General features: G+C 44.5%; 1 protein-coding gene across 11 annotated transcripts in view; it reads left to right on the forward strand.

Annotated features, from left to right (window-relative positions):
• The window catches only part of TENM3 (teneurin transmembrane protein 3), a 1,770,339-nt gene that overhangs the window by 1,715,190 nt on the left and 40,706 nt on the right, over positions 1-14,443 (forward strand). For all 11 annotated transcript variants that reach the window (XM_077279546.1, XM_077279548.1, XM_077279545.1 and 8 more), the window contains 2 exons: positions 1,231-1,406; positions 2,441-2,676. In XM_077279546.1, the coding sequence (XP_077135661.1) occupies positions 1,231-1,406; positions 2,441-2,676 (412 nt within the window). The remainder of the gene's footprint in view (positions 1-1,230; positions 1,407-2,440; positions 2,677-14,443) is intronic.

Genomic DNA, 14,443 nt, shown 5'->3' on the forward strand with positions numbered 1-14,443 from the left:
CGCAGGGCCGCGCTTAGTAACCCGATGTTTACCCTGGTTACCAGCGTAAACGTAAAAAAAACAAACAGTACATACTCACATTCCGGTGTCTGTCCTCCGGCGTCTCAGCTTCTCTGCACTGTGAGCGCCGGCCAGCCAGAAAGCAGAGCGGTGACGTCTGACGTCACCGCTCTGCTTTCCGGCCGCTGTGCTTACAGAGTGCAGAGAAGCTGAGACGCCGGGGGACAGACACCGGAATGTGAGTATGTACTGTTTGTTTTTTTTACATTTACGCTGGTAACCAGGGTAAACATCGGGTTACTAAGCGCGGCCCTGCGCTTAGTTACCCGATGTTTACCCTGGTTACAAGCGAACACATCGCTGGATCGCTGTCACACACAACGATCCAGCGATGTCAGCGGGAGATCAGCGACGAAAGAAAGTTCCAAACGATCTGCTATGACGTACGATTCTCAGCAGGGTCCCTGATCGCAGTAGCGTGTCAGACACTGCGATATCGTAACGATATCGCTAGAACGTCACGAATCGTACCGTCGTAGCGATCAAAATTGCACTGTGTGACAGTACCCTAACAGTACATCAGTTAAGATTCGTTTACACTGGCCGACCAGTGTCACCAGACAAACATGATCAACTACTTGTGTGCTGATCAGCAGTCATTTAATAGCTTCTTTACACAGGCAGACCACACTTAAGATGTGCACTGAGCAAGATGTAATAGATCGTTAAGTGCACATAGCATGCCATTGTTCTCAGCAGCACTGGGTCTTGTTTACATAGCAAAATGTGCTGTCGAGAACGATAAACTTTTCTGCAAACTGAGAGATCAATTTTCCCAATGAAGGAGCATTCTACTAAATACTCAAGTGATCGGAAGCCGTTATAACAGTACACAAGTATCAAGAAACAAGAGTTCCTAATCAGGCTCATTTATGATAATCGTGCAGTTTAATTACACCTCAAGTTGCACAATGTACTAATTTAGTTACAAAATGTATCTTGCACAACTGTTTTGGGTGAACATTTAACATTTTAATAGACATTTTTCAGGCTAAATTTTACTTGCATTCCACAAGAGTTGTACATGGCAGCTGTCAGTTTGTAGTTTTTGTTCATGTGTGTTTGTTTCTATAGTAGGCTGTGGTCCTGTCTAGCTGAAATCCACTGATTCTTGAGTGTTGTTTGCTCCATCCAGTATGAACATTAAATTGTCCAATTTCTTGTTTGTAGCTACAACAGTGAAGGTCGTCTTACCAATGTAACGTTCCCAACGGGTGTTGTCACAAATCTCCATGGAGAAATGGACAAAGCCATCACAGTACATATAGAGTCATCTAGCAGAGAGGAAGATGTCAGCATCATTTCCAATTTATCTTCAATTGATTCCTTTTATACCATGGTTCAAGGTAAGTGCATGTCACACATTATAGGAAAAGTGATTTCAAAATGTCTCACTGTTTTCTTTAGTGGCACCCTCACAGTTAAGAGGTCAAGAAATAAAAGCCAAATAAAAAGTACAGAACACTTAAGGTACCTTCACACTAAACGACTTTGCAACGAGAACGAATACGATCCGTGACGTTGCAGCGTCCTGGATAGCGATATCGTTGTGTTTGACACGCAGCAGCGATCTGGATCCCGCTGTGATATCGCTGGTCGTTGCTGAAAGTCCAGAACTTTATTCGGTCGACAGATCGGCATGTATCGTCGTGTTTGACAGCAAAAGCAACGATGCCAGCAATGTTTTACAATGGTAACCAGGGTAAATATCGGGTTACTAAGCGCAGGGCCGCGCTTAGTAACCCGATGTTTATCCTGGTTACCATTGTAAATGTAAAAAAACCCACTACATACTCACCCTCTGATGTCCGTCAGGTCCCTGGCCGTCTGCTTCCCACACTGACTGTGAGCGCCGTCCGGCCGTAAAGCACAGCACAGCGGTGAAGTCACCGCTGTGCTCTGCTTTTACTTTACGGCCGGCCGGAGCTCACAGTCAGTGCGGGAAGCAGACGGCCAGGGACCTGACGGACATCAGAAGGTGAGTATGTAGTGTTTGGTTTTTTTTTACATTTACAATGATAACCAGGGTAAACATCGGGTTACTAAGCGCGGCCCTGCGCTTAGTAACCCAATGTTTACCCTGGTTACCCGGGGACTTCGGCATCGTTGGTCGCTGGAGAGCGGTCTGTGTGACAGCTCTCCAGCGACCACACAGCGACGCTGCAGCGATCGGCATCGTTGTCGATATCGCTGCAGCATCGCTTAATGTGACGGTACCTTAAACATGATTTCTTTAACATCAATCGTTCTCTATGAACTTCAGATCTGTAGTATTGTTCAGGTTGAGCATCATTCTCTGGTGCATTAATTAGCTTGTTACGTGAAACAACTTATACATGCTTGAAAATATGTTATTATTTAATTATGCTTTGTCCTCCAGACCAGTTGAGGAACAGCTACCAGGTTGGCTATGATGGTTCCATCAGAATTATCTATGGTAATGGAATGGATTTGCATTTCCAAACAGAACCCCATATTCTAGCAGGGCCTGCCAACCCAACTGTTACAAAAAGAAATATGACTCTACCAGGAGAAAACGGGCACAACTTGGTCGAGTGGAGGTTCCGAAAAGAGCAAGTCCAAGGAAAAGTCAACGTGTTTGGTCGAAAGCTCAGAGTAAGACTAAATGTTAAACCCATTTTATTCATTTCATTTTTAGGACATTTTATTTTAAGAGGCAGTAAATAAAAAATTTGTAAGCAAAGTAATGATGTAATTGGCTAGTCTTCAATCTCCATCATTAAGATGTACCCTACATGTGATTAGTTGCATTCTGCCAAAATCTCACAATTTATTTTCTTGATTAGGTTTGCAATAGCTAATTAGATTATCAAATTTTTCTGTTCAATTGGCACTTCATTAAAAGTATTGTCTCCTAGCAGAATTCTATAGAAAAGTGCCTATTTGTTTTCTCATTCTTATCGAGTTTCACCCTCCTTCCTGTGACAAATGCGTGCCAATTAAGACAACTGTTAGTTGTCATCAGGAAAGCATTTAACATAAGGGAAACATCCCAAATTATGTTAAGTTCAGTCAAGCCCTGTGGAAAATATATTCTGATATGACAATTTGCAAAAATGTTAATTCTTTGCAGAAATGTTTTCTCATCCTTATTACAATATAACTGTGATTAAAAAAAACAGTGTGAACATGAAGTGTCAGTCTGACTTAATAAATTACAATGCAAATGATAAGCCGATATAACATTCCTTCAAAGAACAAACAGGCTTGCCATCCAAACTGTGAAAAATATCCAATGTTAAAAGTATATCTGGAGATGAGCAAATGTATTCCAGTAGAACTGAGTTCTCCTTGAATTCACAAATTTTGCATGATCCAAAATACAGATATTTTGCAATCTCCTCACAAATTCAGCAAAATCGCGGCCAGCTGTAGCGCAGCTGTATTCGATCTTCTCTAATTGTAGATCTACAAAACATTAAAATCATTATCACTTTTATTTAGCTCTTAAACATTTCATAACCTGTTATAATACTGTTGTAGTAATAGGCAGAGAAAAAGCACCAAGAATCTGTTAAATGGGTCCATTACTTTCCATATGCCATTTTTATTGCTGGTGTCCACTAGTAACAAGTAACAGAGGAGTTTTTGAGCTTTGTCAGGCACCAGAACGCCGGTGACACTGCTACCCCTGCACCCGCAGCATCTGTTATTGGACATCATATATCATTCTCATACTTTCCTACTTTTTCTTGCATTTATCCAGATAATATAAGCACGCACAAGAAAAAAAACATCAATTAGAGTAATCTTATCATTTTGTGCCCCCTGTCTAGGTTACCTATGACCATAGCCACAAAATTGTTGTTGATAAAACCTTATCTTGGGAATCAGGACCACAATTCTAGTGACTCCTGGTCCTCTAGTGATAATCTGCTGATAAAACACTGATTTTATTGAAACAATAGCACACAACCCAGTAAGTGACACATTGCTGGAATCAGGATCCCAACCCCTATATCATTGTGATCTCAGATTAAATCAACAAAACCTGCTGACAGATTCCATTTAATGATATTTTCTGCCACCTTGGCCCAGTCTATGTTGTCTTTAATCCTATCCAATTGATTGTGCAACCTACACACACAACAATATTTTGTGGCAAACTAGTCAAAGACAGTTTTGTGGACTTAAAATTGTAGTAATCACCATATATATACTGTATTTATAATTCAACATTAGAATAAAGCCAATAATTTCTCTTAAACAAGCTTGAGTAGTGGATTGAGCATAAAGAGTCCTAGGTTGTATGCCCAATGGCTCCAGCAATGCTTCCACCTTAGTAGATAGAGACGAGACATAGAAGAGTACAACACAGACCTCATGCACCACTATAGGAGTCTAATATGGCTTTGTTAATGTTTTCTGATTTTCTGATGATACATTTTTACTAATCGTGCCAAGCAATCTTCTGGAAAGGAAAGCGTAGAGCATCAAATACAATCATCTAATATGTGTTTTAGCTATTGTGAGAATAAACCAGTAGCGCTGTGTGTCTGACAAGTGAATGACTGCAATTATAATATGCTATATGACTGGTGACCTTGGAAGACTAATCTAATCATTAAACCCCCTCCACCAGCCAAAGATGACAAACAAACCCACACATTTTACGTTTAAAGTGTCATCGAAAGAAAAACAAATTGCTTATGCATTTAATTGTAAATCACAATATTTGAGTAATATCACATCATCAATACTATGTGACAAGTTATTTTTCACTCCGCACAATTCTAGGCTCCAGGATAGTTTATCTCTGTCTCCTGTCATTGATGAGAATAAAGTTAAATGAAGACACCGGTTGCTAAATCTTTAGCTTGTTTTTTGCCATCTCTACATATCAGTCAGCGGATGCACTGTATATATACCTACATGCTAGAGACAGCGGCTGCGCTCTATATATACTTACAAGCTAGAGACAGCGGCTGCGCTCTATATATTCATACATGCTAGAGACAGCGGCTGCGCTCTATATATTCATACATGCTAGAGACAGCGGCTGCGCTCTATATATACCTACAAGCTAGAGACAGCATCTGCGCTCTATATATACCTACAAGCTAGAGACAGCGGCTGCACTCTATATATACATACATGCTAGAGACAGCGGCTGCACTCTATATATACCTACTGTACATACTAGAGACAGCGGCTGCGCTCTATATATACCTACATGCTAGAGACAGCGGCTGCACTCTATATATACCTACTGTACATACTAGAGACAGCGGCTGCGCTCTATATATACCTACATGCTAGAGACAGCGGCTGCACTCTATATATACCTACTGTACATACTAGAGACAGCGGCTGCGCTCTATATATACCTACATGCTAGAGACAGCGGCTGCACTCTATATATACCTACATACTAGAGACAGCGGCTGCGCTCTATATATACCTACTGTACATACTAGAGACAGAGGCTGCGCTCTATATATACCTACATGCTAGAGACAGCGTCTGGACTCTATATATACCTACATACTAGAGACAGCGGCTGCACTCTATATATACCTACATACTAGAGACAGCGGCTGCGCTCTATATATACCTACATACTAGAGACAGCGGCTGCACTCTATATATACCTACATGCTAGAGACAGCGTCTGTGCTCTATATATACCTACATGCTAGAGACAGCGGCTGCACTATATATATACCTACATACTAGAGACAGCGGCTGCGCTCTATATATACCTATATACTAGAGACAGCGGCTGCACTCTATATATACCTATATACTAGAGACAGCGGGTGCGCTGTATATATACCTACATACTAGAGACAGCAGCTGCGCTCTATATATACCTATATACTAGAGACAGCAGCTGCGCTCTATATATACCTATATACTAGAGACAGCGTCTGCGCTCTATATATACCTACATGCTAGAGACAGCAAACAAGAATCCCAACTGCATAATGTGAGAAAACGAGGTCTGGCGAAAGTACCGCCAACCACCCCCAAACTCACTATATCCGCTCAAAACATATCATGATACAAGGAGAAAGATACATAGCATTGATGAAAATATCATTAGACAAATTTTATTCCAAGAGAGTCATACAAAGACATATAATTTAATATCAATTATCAAAGATTAGTAATAAGAGCAAAAATTAATGCTTGAAAAATGCTGAAAAGATGCCCCCGTACCCCCAACCCCCCCGGTGTAACTACCGGTAGGGGAGCACACAAGAAACCCCTGCCCAACCCCCCAAAGGAAAAGGAGGGGAGAATTGTAAGCCAAACACTAATTAAAGGCAAACAAAGGCACTAGTGTGCCTAACCTGAAAAGCAAGCACCCATGCCGCTGCAAAAAAATATCCATACCAGAGTACCATAGTGGCACCAAAAATAATGGTGGCTTGACATGGGAGCAAGACTTACCAGGTCCAAGGGCAGGGTGGGGAGACAGTCGGGAGGTGGTCCCCGACGTGCGTTTCGCGGCCACGACATGCCGCTTTCTCAAGGGGATAACTACATTGTGCCCAAAAGGACCTTAAAATAGCCCCTGACCCCGGTCACATGGTACCCGGCGGCCAATTACAGTGGCGCTGTCGGCGCATGCGCACTGCGTCCGGCAGGTCCCGGCAGTGAACCACAGCGTCAAGACAGGTGCGAACGCGTGGGGGAAACCCAAAGCGTGCAGACGAGCCCCACAGACGCTGGTTCACACCAAGACATGACGGACCGCAGCGCGACACGCACAGCCACCAATGAGAAAAGATATAATTATTACAAAGCAACCCCATAATTGATTTTCAGTCTACAAGCCGCACCATAAGTAAATTGGAGACCCGTCAAGCATAAATACCCATGAGCCACATACATGAAAAAAGGGAGGAGAGGCATACAAATAAACAAATACAATTAAAGAAATAATCCAGTCTCTGTGCACCGAATCCAGGCTATGGTAAGCATATTCCTCACTTCATAGAAGTAGTGTCCATGGTAGCAGATGGGAATTGTCACATTCATTTTCACGGTGATATTAAATGGCGGGTCCCCATTACCCCAACTGAAGTGGTATCTGTGATAGATGTTAACGAGGCCCAGGGCATATTCATAAGGAACACCTTAAGGCATGACATCAATTCAAATCACTAATAATACAGACAAAAGAAAAAAGTATTAAAATGACATACACAAAAACATAAAAATTAAAAAGCATAAAAACGCCATCCCGACTGATATCGGGTATAGAGGCCCAAACGGGGGGAAGAAAAGTATTTTGTGAGATAACATATTCAAATACATCAAAGAGGAGCAGGAGGTGCAATGCATCCTAAATACGTCATGAGCAGCAATGGAGCGTGAGGACAAAACTGAACTCATAAATAGGAGGCGAAACTCAATGTCTCATTTAGGCCATTTGGTGACATTGTGCCAAGCTGCACTATCCATTTTATTTCTTTTTGCGCTAGCAACTTTTTATTGTCCCCACCCCGAATACCCAGATGCAAGACGTCAATACCTCTCACCTTGAGTAATTTTGCGTCACACTTATGGTGTGACCTGAAATGACGTGGAATTGATTTAAGGTCAGAGACATCGAGCACTGTCCTGGCCGCATCAATGTCCCGCACATGCTCACGGACCCTGACTCTCAATTCCTGAGTAGTTAACCCCATGTAAACCATGGGGCATGGACACGTAGCATAGTAAATTACGTTGGTTGTACTGCAGGAAATCCGTTCCCTGATGTCAAATTTTTTTGTTCCATCCGTGGACGTAAAACTAGAGCAGCGCAGGACACTGGTGCAGGCCAGACAGTGCCCGCACGGGAAACACCCTAAATTGGGACCCCTCGTACCAAATGGGTTATTCGGGGTGGGGACATAATGGCTACGTACTAATAAATCATTTAAGTTTTTACACCTCCTGGGGGTCATCTGTGGACAAAGGCCAAGGGAGGCTGCCAGGGAGGGCTCAGTCCCCAGAACAGACTGTCTGGCAAGGATGGAGCGCATGTTACTCCACTCGTGATTATAAGTTGAAATGAAACGAATGGGACCAGCCCCGTCCCCATTGGTCCGCTTACTGAGCGGATGTAGTAGAGTCTCACGTGGGGTTTTTCTGGCACGGTTATAGCCGTATTTGATAGATCTACGACTATAACCCCGAGCCAGAAAACGGTCTTTCAGATCCGAGGCTTGTGCCTCGAATCTGGACTCAGAGGAACAGATTCGCCGCATCCTGAGGAACTGTCCGACCGGGACGGCCCTAACCGTGGATGGGTCATGTGCTGACGAGGCATGTAACAGTGAGTTAACAGAAGTCGACTTCCTGAAGACATCCGCCTGGATATGTCGACAATTGTCGACCTCCAGACGGATGTCCAGAAAATCGACCATAACATCACTATACGTGTATGTTAGCCTTATATTTAAAATTTTATTATTCAAAGTACCCATAAAGTCCTTGAGCTGCTGGGCGGTCCTGTCCCACAAAAAGAAAATATCATCAATGAAGCGATACCAGCACAGCACATGGGAAGTGGCCGGCGGGCCCTCGTCGCCAAAAAGGAATCTCTCCCAATAACCCAGGAAGAGATTGGCGTACGAGGGCGCGCAGGCTGCACCCATGGCCGTGCCGCGCTTCTGTAAATAAAAAACATCTTTAAAGACAAAAAAATTGGGGGTAAGGACATAGTCCAGCAGCTCGAGGATTAATCCACGTAACGGGCCGTCCAGGTCGGAGGTCCCCAGGAAGAAGCGAGCCGCCTCTATCCCACAAGAATGTTCTATGCAGGTGTACAAACCCTCCATGTCAGCGGTGACGAGGAGGGTTGCATTGTCCACAAGGATGCCATCGACCCGCGCCAGGACGTCGGTAGTGTCACGAACATATGAAGGCAATGTTTGGACAAGGGGTTTTAGATAGAAATCTATAAATTGACACACATGGTCACATAAACCCCCAATACCGGACACAATGGGGCGTCCTGGGGGGTTGAGGGCATCCTTGTGGACTTTTGGTAATAAGTAAAAAGTAGGAGTCCTGGGGGACCTGACCATCAAACCATCGAAGACATTTTTAGGGATAATACCCTCCTCCAAAGCACCAACCAGGACCCGCTCCAACTCCCGCAAATAGGCACTCATCGGATTGAAGGACAACTTGAGGTAGGTACTAGAATCCCGAAGCTGGCGAAATGCCTCACGCTCATATTTTCCACTTGGCCAGACCACAATGTTCCCCCCCTTGTCCGCAGGTTTGAACACAACATCCCGCAATGATTGCAGTTGTGAGATAGCCTGACGTTGTTTAGCGGTTAGATTATCAAAGGTCCGTCTGGTGGATAGTTTTTTAAAATCTTCACTAACCAATTTAGTAAATATCTTAACTGCCGGACTAAGGGACAAGGGGAGGAACCTGGTGGATCTGGGCAAGGCAGTAGATGGAAACTTACTTGCATTCGGGTGCTCCTGTTCCTCAAGTAAATCCTCCAAATCACGAAGTGCCTGTGCTTCAATTTCACTCATGGACTGTGATGTAAGATTTTTTCCATGTAGCTTTTTTAGAATCAATTTGCGGGAAAATAGGTGCAGGTCCTTTAGGGCTGTAAAATAATCAAATGAATTCGTTGGAGAGAAGGTCAGGCCCCTACTCAGGACATCCAATTGAGACTCAGTAAGTACATATGATGACAAATTTAATACTTGGAGTCCTCCCTGGCGGCCAACCCGAGCCGTAGCTCCCCCAGCTCCCTTGCTCCTGGCATGTTGTCTGGTAGTCATCCTTTTGTTATTGGACTCAAACGTGGAGACTAGGGTTGAGCGACTTTCATTTTTTTAAGATCGAGTAGGGTTTTGGGAAACCCGATTTTGTCCAGAGTCGAGTCGAGTGCAGTCGGCCGATTATCGCTAAAAGTCGGGGATCGACCGAAACACGAAACCCAATGCAAGTCAATGGGGAAGCATAGTCGGCAGTGAGTGGAGGCCAGGAAAACACCTACAGTGCCCATTTTAATGCCAAAAACATCCATTCTTGTTTCTGAAGCTTGCCAATCTTAATTAACTGTATAATAATAGTTGGGCATAGGGAATTGGGGGAAAGTTGTGGGGGGAGTAGGGCTGGCTCAAGTTTTTCGTGGGCCCAGGAAATGCGGACTACGTCACGGCGGTGTTGCAGGGAAAGGTAAGTATTTAAAAGTTGCAAGTGCTGTGATCCTGAGCAAGCAGGGGGGGCCCACTCGTTCGCATTGCCACTGGCACAGGGCCCCTCAAAGTACGGCGGTGTGTTTGCATGGCGGGGGCGCCTCCCACCAGCAGCGACACTTTTGCGTACTCTGAGGGGCCCTGTGCCAGTGACGTCGCCAACGAGTATGCCCCCCCACCTGATGAAGGAACCTGCACTTTCATCTGCACCTTCCTCTTTGTCCCTGTGTAAGGTGGTATAACATGCGGGAAGGGGAACCTTACTTTCAGCAGGGACAGATTCTGGCTGTGTAGAGTACAAGGGGAATGTAGTGGTCTAGGTCAATGTACCAGCAGACTCATTTAGCAGTGGCTGGGCAATGGGCAGGATGAGGAGGAAACAGATATAGGGCCAAAGAATAAAGTAGGCTACATGCAGTTCAAAATTGGTAACAGGACTAAACAGGCGGCATTGCTTTGTTCAGTGGAGTAGCAAACCCAAGAGCAGCAGACACTGTTTCAAGGGCCTAACCACACTAGTAGGCCAAATGCAGTTTAATATCTGATAGTATAGGGCGAAAGCCAGAATGTGGAAGCTCAGCTTTGTTCAGTTGAGGACAACACCAGGGAGGGGCAGACACCTTTAGTAGGCCGGAAAAGCCTATTGCATTTTTTAAAATGGTAATTTGGAGCAGAAGGTTGAAGCTCAGCTTTATTTAGTTGAGGGCAACACCAGGGAGGGGCAGAAGCCGTTAGTAGGCCCTAACCACCATTTTTTTTTTTTTTAAAACCACTTAATGAGAGCCGGAAGGTTGAAGCTCAGCTTTATTTAGTTGAGGACAACACCAGGGAGGGGCAGAAGCCGTTAGTAGGCCCTAACCACCATTTTTTTTTTAAAACCACTTAATGAGAGCCGGAAGGTTGAAGCTCAGCTTTATTTAGTTGAGGACAACACCAGGGAGGGGCAGAAGCCGTTAGTAGGCCCTAACCACCATTTTTTTTTTAAAACCACTTAATGAGAGCCGGAAGGTTGAAGCTCAGCTTTATTTAGTTGAGGACAACACCAGGGAGGGGCAGAAGCCGTTAGTAGGCCCAAACCACCATTTTTTTTTTTTTTAAAACCACTTAATGAGAGCCGGAAGGTTGAAGCTCAGCTTTATTTAGTTGAGGACAACACCAGGGAGGGGCAGAAGCCGTTAGTAGGCCCTAACCACCATTTTTTTTTTAAAACCACTTAATGAGAGCCGGAAGGTTGAAGCTCAGCTTTATTTAGTTGAGGACAACACCAGGGAGGGGCAGAAGCCGTTAGTAGGCCCTAACCACCATTTTTTTTTTAAAACCACTTAATGAGAGCCGGAAGGTTGAAGCTCAGCTTTATTTAGTTGAGGACAACACCAGGGAGGGGCAGAAGCCGTTAGTAGGCCCAAACCACCATTTTTTTTTTTTTTAAAACCACTTAATGAGAGCCGGAAGGTTGAAGCTCAGCTTTATTTAGTTGAGGACAACACCAGGGAGGGGCAGAAGCCGTTAGTAGGCCCTAACCACCATTTTTTTTTTAAAACCACTTAATGAGAGCCGGAAGGTTGAAGCTCAGCTTTATTTAGTTGAGGACAACACCAGGGAGGGGCAGAAGCCGTTAGTAGGCCCTAACCACCATTTTTTTTTTAAAACCACTTAATGAGAGCCGGAAGGTTGAAGCTCAGCTTTATTTAGTTGAGGACAACACCAGGGAGGGGCAGAAGCCGTTAGTAGGCCCAAACCACCATTTTTTTTTTTTTTAAAACCACTTAATGAGAGCCGGAAGGTTGAAGCTCAGCTTTATTTAGTTGAGGACAACACCAGGGAGGGGCAGAAGCCGTTAGTAGGCCCTAACCACCATTTTTTTTTTAAAACCACTTAATGAGAGCCGGAAGGTTGAAGCTCAGCTTTATTTAGTTGAGGACAACACCAGGGAGGGGCAGAAGCCGTTAGTAGGCCCTAACCACCATTTTTTTTTTAAAACCACTTAATGAGAGCCGGAAGGTTGAAGCTCAGCTTTATTTAGTTGAGGACAACACCAGGGAGGGGCAGAAGCCGTTAGTAGGCCCTAACCACCATTTTTTTTTTAAAACCACTTAATGAGAGCCGGAAGGTTGAAGCTCAGCTTTATTTAGTTGAGGACAACACCAGGGAGGGGCAGAAGCCGTTAGTAGGCCCTAACCACCATTTTTTTTTTAAAACCACTTAATGAGAGCCGGAAGGTTGAAGCTCAGCTTTATTTAGTTGAGGACAACACCAGGGAGGGGCAGAAGCCGTTAGTAGGCCCTAACCACCATTTTTTTTTTAAAACCACTTAATGAGAGCCGGAAGGTTGAAGCTCAGCTTTATTTAGTTGAGGACAACACCAGGGAGGGGCAGAAGCCGTTAGTAGGCCCTAACCACCATTTTTTTTTTAAAACCACTTAATGAGAGCCGGAAGGTTGAAGCTCAGCTTTATTTAGTTGAGGACAACACCAGGGAGGGGCAGAAGCCGTTAGTAGGCCCTAACCACCATTTTTTTTTTAAAACCACTTAATGAGAGCCGGAAGGTTGAAGCTCAGCTTTATTTAGTTGAGGACAACACCAGGGAGGGGCAGAAGCCGTTAGTAGGCCCTAACCACCATTTTTTTTTTAAAACCACTTAATGAGAGCCGGAAGGTTGAAGCTCAGCTTTATTTAGTTGAGGACAACACCAGGGAGGGGCAGAAGCCGTTAGTAGGCCCTAACCACCATTTTTTTTTTAAAACCACTTAATGAGAGCCGGAAGGTTGAAGCTCAGCTTTATTTAGTTGAGGACAACACCAGGGAGGGGCAGAAGCCGTTAGTAGGCCCTAACCACCATTTTTTTTTTAAAACCACTTAATGAGAGCCGGAAGGTTGAAGCTCAGCTTTATTTAGTTGAGGACAACACCAGGGAGGGGCAGAAGCCGTTAGTAGGCCCTAACCACCATTTTTTTTTTAAAACCACTTAATGAGAGCCGGAAGGTTGAAGCTCAGCTTTATTTAGTTGAGGACAACACCAGGGAGGGGCAGAAGCCGTTAGTAGGCCCTAACCACCATTTTTTTTTTAAAACCACTTAATGAGAGCCGGAAGGTTGAAGCTCAGCTTTATTTAGTTGAGGACAACACCAGGGAGGGGCAGAAGCCGTTAGTAGGCCCTAACCACCATTTTTTTTTTTTAAACCACATAATGAGAGCCGGAAGGTTGAAGCTCAGCTTTATTTAGTTGAGGACAACACCAGGGAGGGGCAGAAGCCGTTAGTAGGCCCTAACCACCATTTTTTTTTTTAAAACCACATAATGAGAGCCGGAAGGTTGAAGCTCAGCTTTATTTAGTTGAGGGCAACACCAGGGAGGGGCAGAAGCCGTTAGTAGGCCCTAACCAAAGTTGAAGGCCAAATGCAGTTTAATTTCTGATACTATAGGCCGAAAGCCAGAAGGTGGAAGTTCCGATTTAGACAGTGGAGGACAATTTGAATTAGGGACTGCAGACAGACTTAGTAGGCTGTCCCCTGTGGACCATGCATCCACCACATTAACCCATTGCGCCGTAATGGACACGTAATCTTCCGTGGCCATGCCTACAGGTCCATGCGTCTGTTGTCAGGTGCACCTTTGTACTCACAGATTGCCAGAGTGCATGGACAATGCGGTCTTCTACATGCTGGTGGAGGGTTGGGATGGCTTTTCTCGCAAAAGAAGTGTCGACTGGTTAGCTTGTAGCGTGGTACAGCGTAGTCCATCATGGCCTTATTAATAGTAAATAAAATATATAACTAGGCTCTATGAACTTTTAAATAGGTTCCAGGGGTACACGGGCAGCATTGGTGTGGTCAGTGGAGGAGTATTGCAAGTAGGGGCTGCAGACAGGCTATCAAAGGCCTAAAATAACAAACAGTAGGCAGTCATGGCAGTTTTACATCGGTTACATGGATACACAGGCAGGCACTCCAGGCAGCATTGTGCTCAGTGGAGGAGTATTGCAAGTAGGGGCCGCAGACAGGCTATCAAAGGCCTAAAATAACAAACAGTAGGCAGTCATGGCAGTTTTACATCGGTTACATGGATACACAGGCAGGCACTCCAGGCAGCATTGTGGTCAGTGGAGGAGTATTGCAAGTAGGGGCCGCAGACAGGCTATCAAAGGCCTAAAATAACAAACAGTAGGCAGTCATGGCAGTTTTACATCGGTTACA

This window comes from Ranitomeya variabilis, chromosome 1 (assembly GCF_051348905.1).
Source record: "Ranitomeya variabilis isolate aRanVar5 chromosome 1, aRanVar5.hap1, whole genome shotgun sequence".
NCBI classification, from domain to species: domain Eukaryota; kingdom Metazoa; phylum Chordata; class Amphibia; order Anura; family Dendrobatidae; genus Ranitomeya; species Ranitomeya variabilis.